The 11,134-nt window shown below is 41.7% G+C and overlaps 1 protein-coding gene across 4 annotated transcripts; it reads right to left on the bottom strand.

Annotated features, from left to right (window-relative positions):
- NOPCHAP1 (NOP protein chaperone 1) lies at nucleotides 1-8,716 on the bottom strand. 4 transcript variants are annotated; one of them, XM_074271469.1, is made up of 5 exons: nucleotides 8,523-8,711; nucleotides 6,752-6,829; nucleotides 3,005-3,141; nucleotides 2,001-2,176; nucleotides 1-124 (listed from the first exon to the last, which is right to left on the bottom strand). In XM_074271469.1, the coding sequence occupies exons 1-4, from the start codon at nucleotides 8,644-8,646 to the stop codon at nucleotides 2,009-2,011; spliced, it is 507 nt and encodes a 168-aa protein (XP_074127570.1). In that variant the 5' UTR covers nucleotides 8,647-8,711; the 3' UTR covers nucleotides 1-124; nucleotides 2,001-2,008. The 4 variants fall into 4 exon arrangements, with proteins under 4 accessions (XP_074127570.1, XP_074127573.1, XP_074127571.1 ...); XM_074271472.1 differs by lacking the exon at nucleotides 1-124 and adding an exon at nucleotides 2,409-2,492 and having other exon boundaries at nucleotides 1,743-2,176; nucleotides 8,523-8,716; XM_074271470.1 differs by lacking the exon at nucleotides 1-124 and having other exon boundaries at nucleotides 1,743-2,176; nucleotides 8,526-8,712.
- Between the last annotated feature and the right edge of the window lie 2,418 nt (nucleotides 8,717-11,134).

The following is an 11,134-nucleotide window of genomic DNA, read 5'->3' as shown; positions in this document are numbered from 1 at the left end:
GCCTCATTCCATCTGTCAAGTGAAGCAGTAGCACCTACCTCCCAGGATTGTGAGGATCAATTCCACTGGGTCACCTACCCTCCCTGTATAGACTCAGGAACATATCTATGAGCAATAATTTCATCTGGAGGAAAAAAGAAATCCACTCAGTAATTTTGGCAAGGGGCTCGATATGAATTAGCAACACAAGACACATAGGGAAAAGTTACTGGACTCCAGTGGAACTGATCTATATCAGTGGAACTGACATACCTTTTTTTTTTTTTTTTCTGAGGCTGGGGTTAAGTGACTTGCCCAGGGTCACACAGCTAGGAAGTGTTAAATGTCTAAGGGCAGATTTGAACTCGGGTCCTCCTGAATTCAAGGCCGGTGCTCTATCTACTGTGCCACCTAGCTACCCCAACTGACTTATATCTTGCCACTGGATCCAGATGGTTCTGGAGGGGAAAGTGAGGCAGTGACTTTGCCCAGCCTTTCCTCCCTTCAATCCAATTCATTTGCATGTCACTGCATCACTTCCCTGATGTCAGAACACAAGGATCAACAGCAACCTAGCTCTTAAGCTAATGGTTGTTCATGTTTACAAAATGCTTTTTACTTCCAACTATTCTGGAAGGGTTACTCATTTAAGCATAGTCCAGTGTACTCTACCCTCAAATCTAGACCCACATAGGTTCTTAGGGCTCTAGGTTCAGGATTGGAAGTTAGTTCATTATATCAATATATCAACAAGAAAATGGAATCCAAGAGAGGTGACTGGAGCCCATGATCACACAGCTTGTGTTGCTGGTGATGGGATCCACATTTTAGGAAGAATATTAATGGGATGAGTGAGGGAAGGCTTCCCAGGGAGGAGCCCATGAACTAATGTATGACACCAAACATTCTGAGAAGCAGAGAGCAAAAGGGCACTAGATCAGGGAGCTGCTTATATAAATGCAAGGAGACTCCATGGAGTACCAAATTCAAGGAACAGCTCAGAGTCCAGTTAGATGGAGTGCAGAGTTCATGGAAGCAGTCCAAAGTAAGTCTGGAAAAGTTAGTGAGACCCAAACACCAGGCTAATGAGTTTTTATTTTATCCTGCAGGCCAGGGATTCTTAACCTTTTGTATGTCACAGACTTCTCAGAATGTTTTTAATTGCATAAAATGCTTAAGATTGCAATGGAAACCTATTATACTATCATACAGCTGTCAAAATATTTTTAAAAACAAGTTCATGGATTGCAAGTTAAGAATTTCTTGCACTAGGGAGCCGCTGAAGATTTTTGAGTGGGGGAGTGGAACACAATCCAGCACATATCTTAGAAAGACAGATGACTGGAAGAAGGGAACCCAATTAGGAGGCTGGAGCACAGACTAATTTAGGGAAAGATAAGGGCCTAAACTAGGGTAGAGGTCTTAATAGAGGGGAAGGATGCAATGCAAAATAGACTGTGATGGGAAAATTCTTCAGCCTTGTCAAAGCTGGATATGCATGAGAGGGAGCAGCTGAGGATGGCTTAGAAGTTATGGAATTGAATGACTAAAGGAACAATCCCATGAGGGGCTCAATAGCTAGGAGCCTGCTCTGAGGGACAGCGGGAGTGTGGACTTACAGTCAAGGACATGGTGACTCACATCTGCCAAGGCCCTTTGGTTTCCTCAGATGTGAAATACGAGCTGGACTAGATCATCTCTCAGCTTCCTTCCACCTCTATTATTGTTATTATTTTAGATGGAAAGAAAAACTCAACCAGTTTGCTGATATTAAAAGCATTTATTCAGTGCCATTTATAACTATGCCAGGCACTGAACGAGGGACTAGAAAAGTTGGCTTTTGCATACCACTCAAGTGAACTATATACAACATATACAGAAGCAGCGCAGATGTCTCATGACATGGACCACAGTCAGCCACACCGATGATGCTCTGGAGTCAGAAGGGCCGGGTCACCCGAATATGGCATGGAGTGCATGGACAGGTGGACACATGGTCTGAGGCAGACGACTTCACGGACCTGGCAGTTCAACTGTCCAAAACTTCTATCTTGCCTTTTCTTCCTCTTGGTTTTGGAAGCTTCATGTTCTCCACAGTGACCTCTCTGGTGAGGCTGCTTTCATCCTCGGATTCAGAACTCTCTTCCGAACTGAGTCCTTCAGAATCTGAGCTGCTCACCTCCACCACAGCCACGTCCTAGAAGACGGATCACAGCCACCAGTCTCAAAGGGGACCTCATCCTTTGGCCCACAGACCCCCCAAAAGCGTCACCATCAAACCAAACCCCATGGGCTGAGGGTTCTCGTCTCAGATCATTCTCATCCTGGGAGTGCCCTGTGTAAGTGCAGAGACCTAGGAATCTAAAGGCCCAAAGCTGGGGAGCAGCCTTATATACCAAGACATCTCCGTGCAACAGTACGCCACTTGCCTTTCAAAGTGCAGAACCCGAGGAATTACAAAGGCAAATATGAGATAATGTCACATAAGACACAGACTGAGTACACGCTGGTTCCTAGAGGAAATGCAGAAGCCACAAACAGCTGTGACAAAGCACGGGCTCAGAGAAAGAACAACTAACAAGCTGTGAGGACGTGCCCTCCACAGAATTCCTACTTTAGAGTTGTCAGTAAATGTGCTTTTGTGTTTAGAGAGAACAGAGCATAGCTTTTTAAAATTATTTTACAGAAAGTCTGCTTCAGAAGCCAGCTCTAGGCCTCCTAATGGATGCTAACCTTAGGCAAACAGCTGAGATGCAGGGGCATTAACCCTAAAAGCACACTAACGTTTACGAGTTTCTGGCCATGTCCTCGAGCTGCAGAAGAGGAAGCCAATGCAGACCTTGCAGTGGGACGTGGGTCCAGATCTCCCCTGCCCTGTCCGCGGTGTTGCTTTACTTCCATGGATCAGAGATCCAACCCACACCCAACCACAGACCTCGGGACTTCCACTAGAGAGGGGCTTCCCGGAGTCCTAAGGCCCAGTGGCCCTGCTTCACAAAAGCCAAGGGACCCCAAGTTCTCTTACCATCTCTATGATTTTTTTCAAGGAACCATCTACATTTTCAATATTGAATAGGCCCGGGGGCCCCAACGCCATCTCCTCTCTCAGTTTTTTGTTTGCCTGTTCGATGCGAGGTAGGAAGTTCTTCACTCTTTCCAAAACTAGAAGTGAAAAAGGCAGCATTAGGGATTTATGTATACTAAATGAGTGATGACTTATGACCTCACTACTTGCTCAAACTCCACAAGCTTAAATCCTGTCTCTCTCAGAATTTAAAGATCTCATATATCATCATTAAAAATCTAACTCTTTTCAATTCTAAGGCACTACTTGGAGTCAAGTACTAGATATACAAAGACAAAATCCAACAGCCCTTTTCTACCTTCAAGAAATTTATATTCCTCAATTCTGATGGACGAGGCCCTCTCCAACAATGAGATGAACCAAATCAGTTCCAATAGAGCAGTAATGAACTGAAGCAGCTACACCCAGTGAAAGAACTCTGGGAGATGACTATGAACCACGACATAGAATTCCCAATCCCTCTATTTTTGTCTGTCTACATTTTTTACTTCCTTCACAGGCTAATTGTACACTGTTTCAAAGTCTGATTCTTTTTGTACAGCAAAATAACTGTTTGCATATGTATACATATATTGTATTTAATTTATACCTTAACATATTTAACATGTATTGGTTAACTTGCCATCTGGGAGAAGGAATGGGGGGAAGGAGGGGAAAAGTTGAAACAAAAGGTTTTGCAATTGTCAATGCTGGAAAATTACCTATGCATAAATTTTTTGTAAAAAGAAAAAAAAAAGAAACATATTCCTTTGGGGAAAACAAAGTGTACAGAATAGATAACAAAAATATAAGAGACATACAAAGTATGTACAATGTGACAAGTCACAGAAGATTAAGTTCTCGCTAAAGACCAACAGAGGCAATTATCAATTATTCAACTTTGAAGTCAAAGTTAGGATAAATTTCTTCTTTGAAGCCCAAAACACAAGCCAGAATAAGCACATTTCTAATTTATTTCTAGATGTTAAAAAATGGTGTGACTAAAGAGACAATGAAATGTCCCAGGGAAGCAGAGAATATAGACCTGGAGTCAAAAAAAAAAAAAAAAAAGCTGTGGAATGGGACTATCATCAGAGATTTCTTACTGTACTGACCCATCCATCACTGATGAAGTTGATTGGTTAGCTCAATTAGCTATGAAACCCCCTCCCCCCTAACTTGGGGGATGAGTTCACTTTTCATCCTTGGTTCAATTTAAAATGCTTAACAGTTGAGCATCTTCAAATGATCTACAAACGCATAACCCAAATCATTCCACTTTCCCCTCACACCTGCAAAGCCCGGGTCCTTCCACAACCATGCCCAATTTTCAAAACCCTGCTCAACTCCCAACTTTCCAAGAGGCCCTTTCCCTTCTGAGAGAAACAAGGGAATGTGAGCTCCTGGAGGGAGAAGATTTCTAAAGACAGCCTAGTCTAATGAGGTATTTACAATGAAAATTAATTTGGGGGTTTCATAGCTGTTTTGAAAAAATGTCAAGTCTTCCTCGAAGTTTAACCCTAACCATCAATACAACCAACTAAACCTGCTTAACGTCTGTTCACATCTTAATTATTACAAAGCATTAAATCTCCCAAGAGCTCCCCAGTCACTCTAAAGTCATCCTTAGAATTCCATCTCATTTACTTTGTCTCTAGTCTGGTCAGTCACAGGAGGTGACTCCATTTTGATGGTTCTGCTTTTTCAATTTGCAATAGATAAAATTAATTTGTGGAAAATGGGTGTCAAAAGACTAGGACATGACTGGTCAAGCTATAGTGTGCTAGGACTAGAATTCTACTATGCTGGAAGAAATGGCAAATGTGAGAATGCAGAGAAATGCTGAGATTTATATGACTCCATTCAATGAAATGAGCTAAACCAGAAAATCAATACACACAACTATAATGATGTACTTGGGAAGAACTTTCAAAAACAAATACACAGAGCTGAAAGCTGTAAAATTAAGCTTAGCCACAATGAAGAGGTGAGAAAATGTACCCCTTCCCCTCTTAACAGAGGTGGTAGACTATGGGTAGAAAGTGCTGCATACACTGTCGGACTCTCTTGATGTATTTACTGGTTCTCTTGGAAGGAAATGAAAGTGATAAAAAGACAAAATATCAATTAAAAAAATTTAAGACAAGGTGCTTATCAATTGGGGAATAACTGAACAAATTCTAAATATATTAATGCAATAGACTGCTCCATGAGAAATGACAAATATGAGGAATTCAAGAACAGATGCAGACTGAAGGGGAGAGACAATTGTTAAATAAGTTTAGAACTGGTGAATTTATCTATTATTGTTTATTTGAATTCTGTTACTAAGTACAGAATAAAATTTGTTTAAAAAAAAGTTAAATTTGTATAGGCCTATTTTGGAGAACAGGGTAGGGAAGGGTGGCAGTTTGGAAGTTTTTGAGCAAAAACTTATACATGAATATCTCTCCAAGATGTAGCATAAGACCTTGCAATTAAAAGCTTATTATTCATTATGAGAATGCTAATGTGCATGGGCAGGTGTGATATAGGTATACTATAAGTGAATATGTTTCTAGTTTGTTTGGTTTTTTTTGGGGGGGAAGAGGGGAAAGATGGGGGTATTTAATGTAGTCTACTACTATAGAAAAATGAAAAAGATTTCCTAGAATCCTGACTGATACTGAATTTTATTAAAACCCTACCCTGCTGAACTGTTATTCACACATGTAAAAAATCAAATGTTACGGGGAGAGGGACTCTTTTAAGGCAATTACATGTTCTTTACAAAAAGGGAGTCCTTAGAACACAGTATTATAAGCTGCCCCACGACTGTCCCCTTCAGCCATCTGCCTCAGAGACAACTAGAAGACATGAAACAAATCAAACATATGACTTATGAACAAGGAAAAGAACACTGCATGCTACCCATCCCAGAGTTACAAATATTCAAAGCACACCTCCTTTCCCCCCAAAAAGAAAAAAGTTCTATTTGTATCTCCCCATAGTGCCTTGCATCTGCTTTGAAAATCCATTTTTCTGGAATGAATAGGACAAAACTCCCAACATGAAAACTTCTCATATCCTCTAAGAGATATTAAACTTTGGGACGTCTCCAACAGTGTTCGATGGGAATACAGTGATTTCAGATTCATGCCTCCTCCTGCACCATGTCTTGGTCCTGTATTTCATGTCTTACCTACCCTCAGTTGAATGTACGCTCCTAGAAGGCAGGCAATGCCATTTTCTTAGCTTTGGCTCCTTGGAGGCTAAGCACAGGCCCTGCCCACAGGAGGCACCTAGAACTTCGTTCAATTCAATCCACATAGTCCTGCAATTAAGGGAGACCCGTTGAAGCTCAGAACTATAAGGTCCCTTAGAAATCACCTGGCTTAGGGGTTGTTCACCTTTATTATGACAGGACCCCTCAAGCAACCAGCCTGGAAAAGTTTGTAGACCCCTTCTTGGAATGATGGTTTTAAATACATCAAATAAATTAAGTAAGATTATAAAGGAAGCCAATCACATTAAAATAGTTTTCCAAATTTTTTAAAAATAAGATCAAGGACCCCAGCTATGAACCTCAGTCCTGCTCCAATCCCTTCTACCATTGCAACACCAATGGATGATAATTGCTCCTCATTTTATAGATATAGAAATGCCCAGTTTAAAGATAAGAAATGAGCACTGAAAAAGGCATTGGACCCCAAAGAAAGATGCACTCACCACTACTCCTCTCTATGCGGACAGTCTTCAAGCCTGGACTCTTGCCTTTGGAACCAATGAGCAGCATATCCTGAATCCCTGCAAAAGCATTGGATTCCTGGTTCACAGCCGGGAAGCAGAGGAAAGAGGTAGGAAGGGGAACTGTTCCCTGGTGCTGACCCCCATCATAAATGAATGAGCTTCTCCTCCACCCTTCCCTTTCCAGATCAATCCGGGGCTTGCCCCATCAAGGTTCCCACAAGTTAGAGGCTGAAGCTTGGACAACATTGGACAGCAGAGTACGGCAAGAACAAGCCCAAAGCCATGCTGCCAACTTATGGAGGAGCCAGGACTTGAAACCAGATTGTTTTCAGAGTCAATGCTTAAATCATACAGCCTCTTCTGAAAGAGATCTGAGGGGAAGGAGGTCAGAGCTGGGAAGGGATTTAGAACAGGGGATATCAGGATTGAGAGAGGCTTTACAGCAGGGGAGTCTTTGGAGAAGGGAAGAATTTTTGACCAAAGAAGAACTAGAGAACATTATGAGAGGCAAACATGTACAATTTTGATTAATTTAATTTAAAAGCTTTTGCACAAACAAAACAGAAACAAGATTAAAAGGGAAGTAGAAAGCTGAAAAAAAAAATTTACCTAGAATTTTTTGGAAAAAAAAAAAGGCTCATTTCTAAAATATATAAAGAACTGTCAAATTTATAAGAACACAAGTCATTCCCAATTGATAAATGGTCAAAGGATATGAACCTTTTCAGATGACAAAATTAATGCCATTTATATATGAAAAAATGCTCTTAATCACTATTGATCAGACAGCTCTGAGGTACCACCTCACACCTCTCAGGTTGGCTAAGATGACAGGAAAAGATAATGATGAATGTTGGAGGGGCTGTGGGAAAACTGGGACACTGATGCATTGTTGGTGGAGTTGTGAACAGATCTGATCATTCTGGAGAGCAAAAACTGTACATGCCCTTTAACCCAGCTGAGCTATCACTGGGTCTGTATCCTAAGGAAATCCTAAAGGAGAGCAAAGGACACACACGTGCAAAACTGCAGCAGCAAAGAATTGGAAAATGACTAGATGGCCATTAATTGGAGAATGGCTGAACAAGCTGTGGTACATGAAAGTAATGGAATATTATTGTCCTATAAAAATGATGAACAAGCCAATTACAGAATGGAAAGAATTACAGGAACTGATGTGAGGAATACATTGTAACAGTAACAGCAACAATGTATCAGCTACGAAAGGCCTGGTTCTTTTCAGCGGTTCAGTGGCCCAAAGGCTTTGGACAGAAAATCTCATTGTATCCAGAAAAAGACTAAAGAAACTGAATGTAAACCTCCCCATGCTATATTCACTTCCTTTGTTTTTTTTCCTTCTTTCCCATGGTTTTCCCCTTAGCTGATTTTTCTCTCCCAACATGATTCATAAAGCAATGTGTATTCGAAATAAATAAGTGTACTATAATAAAAAATTTATTATTATATATGTATAATTAAAAAAAAAAAAAAAAAAAAGAACGGGATGTCAGGGCGAGAGGGGCCTTAGAACAGGGATGTCGGAGGGGGAGGGGCCTTAGGACAGGGGATGTCCGAACTGCTAGATGTAACCGTATATATTCACCATGTAACCGACAGACAGGGCCCTAAGTCCCCTCACCCCCGGGCTCCCAGACAAGTGCCGCCCAGGCCCCGCTCTCCCAACTCGGCGGTCACTTCACCGGTAAAGTCTTAGAGCCAGGCCCTCCCCCACCGACCCGCCAGCCCTCACCGCCTGCGCCTGCGCAGCCCGCACGCAGCAGCTCGTGCGACACCGAAGTCCTAACGCCGTCGGGGCCCCCACTCCGGGCCGCGCGCCCCCGCCTGCCGTTCCCCGGTTCTTCGAGCTCAGCCATGCCAACGACAAGCTAAGACTGCCGGCGCGAGACTGGAATGAGGACGTCCCGAGATTGCGCGTGCGCATGCGCAGCAACTGCCGAGCACGTCCTGCTCCCTTGCGGTCTCTGCCCTCTGGCGCCCCCAGGCGGAAGGAAGCGGAGGTGGATGCTGGAACCGAGAGGAGTGGGGAAGAAACACAAACAAGTCCTGACATTGACAATGAAATTGGCCAATTGGACCCTTTGAGCTGTTAGGTTTTTAAGATTTAGTCTCTCTTTCTGATCTCTAGTGAGGGAAAGATGAGCGCTCTTATTGTCCCCGATTTACAGCTGGGGAAACTGAGGCAGAGGGACAGACTAAAAGGAACCCCAGGGAATCCTTAATTCAATCTCCCCTTTTTACGGAGAGGAATCTGAGCCTCTGCCTGACAGCTAAATAGCAAGTTGTATTGATTGTTGATTGATTGATCACTTGTTGATTGATTGATCACTTGTTGATTGATCGATTGGTTCAGTTGAGCACATTGATTCCGGAAGCCTTTCATAGGGCTGTTAATTGGAAATGATGACGCAAGAGTGAAAAGAATTCGGCATTTGACGTCAGAGAACATCTGGTGGGCTTCCAGCAAGGCATTTTCTGTATGGGAATCACCTCTAAGGTTCCTTCCCACTCCATGCCCATGTTCCCAGACTTGTGTGAAGAAACATGGGGTTCACAAATAAGTATTCCAATTCAGTTGAATCTTCTGGGACTTTCCAGACTCACGATAAGACTGTGGCTTCCAGTATAGAAAATCTGAGTTCAAATGCAGCTTCAGATACTTTTCTACTACTGTTCCCAAGAACAAACCCCAAATCTGATATTGTTTTAGAAGTTTATTAGGTCTCTTTACCAAACTAATAATTTTTTCTAAAGTTAATTTAGATTTTGAAGTTTATTCTCATGAACAATATTGCGTGACCCTGAGCAAATCATAATTTCTATTTGCCTCCATTTCTTCAGCTGTACAAAGAGGAAAATAATAGTCCCTACTTAACACTGTTGTTGTGAGAGTCAAATGAGAAAATATTTGTAAAAAGTACATGGCACACAGTAGGCACTTAATAAATTCTTATTCCTTCCTCATAGTAAAGGCATAGGAGAAGGGAGGGGCAGCTAGGTGGCGCAGTGGCTAGAGCACCAGCCTTGAATTCTGAAGGACCCGAGTTCAAATCTCATCTTGGACACTTAACACTTCCTGGCTGTGTGACCCTGGGCAAGTCACTTAACCTCAGCCTCAAAAAAAAAAAAAAAAAAAAAAAAGAGAAAAGGCATAGAGAAGGAATGGTTGAGGGGCAGCAATTAGGTCAGTGTAACTGGCTTTGTGAGTTATTGGCCTTGCTGGCTGTGTTAACCTAGGCATGTCATCTTCTCTCAGCCCAATTTTCTCCTCTGTAAAATAGGGCAAATAATAGCACTTGCCTCACAGAATTGTACAAATCAAATGAGATATATATATAGATAGATATATGAATATTTTACAAATCTGTAAGTACTATATAAATGTTCACTATTATGATTATTTTTAAAAATCAAAAAAAGTTCCTGCCCTCAAAGAGCTTAAATTCTACTGAGAGGATATTGATATGAATACAGAGAAATAAATGTTAAGTATATGTACATTGTAGCACACCAGACCCTTATGTTAGCCCCAATAGAAAATGTTTCCCAGATTCAAGGAACTCTGGGCCTACAGCTATTCAAAATTATCACTCATGATCCCTCATCGATGTCTCCACTTACGAATCAGTCAAAGAACCTAGTTCTAAATAAAGATATTTAAAGAAATAGCAAACATAATTTTTTTTTTTTTTTTTTTTTTTGCTTAGGCGTTTTGGGTTAAGTGACTTGCCCAAGGTCACATAGCTAGGAAGTATTAAGTGTCTAAGGTCGGATTTGAACTCAGGTCTCCCTAATTTCAGGGCCAGTACTCTATCCACTGTGAAAAAAAAAAATTAAATAATAATTAAACATCTGTCCCTGTAAACCTATGTTACATATTCATTATCTGTGGGGAAAACAGATACATCTACATAGATAGGAAACCTGTGGAAAAAACAAAATCATGGTATGAATCTGTTTGACCAAGGCTGACTTCCTCTAGCAATGTCATGAAACTGATCTCTCTGGTTTTTCTATGTAGCATTGTATTTCTGGGTTTGTGATCACTGCCGGATATCTTCGTTATTTATGCTCTGTCAGAACTTTTCTCTGCTCACAGCTTCTGGGCTTCAATTTTAGGCTAATTGTTGGTGAATCAGCTCATGTCAGATGAGGTTTTGACTGGAAATCTTCCTCATAAAGGCAAAGTGATGACTCTTTTCATCCATAGCTAAAGCTATGAGTCACTGTCCCCAGCCAAGGATCTGGGGGGGAAAAGCCAGTGTGGGGCCAAATCAAGGGATTCCAGAATAGAGGACAGGATCCAGATTGGTAGGAGGGCAGAACAGGGGAGATGCATTGTGG

The sequence above is a fragment of the Sminthopsis crassicaudata genome, chromosome 5 (genome assembly GCF_048593235.1).
Source record: "Sminthopsis crassicaudata isolate SCR6 chromosome 5, ASM4859323v1, whole genome shotgun sequence".
Taxonomy (NCBI): domain Eukaryota; kingdom Metazoa; phylum Chordata; class Mammalia; order Dasyuromorphia; family Dasyuridae; genus Sminthopsis; species Sminthopsis crassicaudata.
The sequence above is the reverse complement of the archived record's forward strand: the minus strand, read 5'-3'. Positions and strand labels throughout refer to the sequence as shown.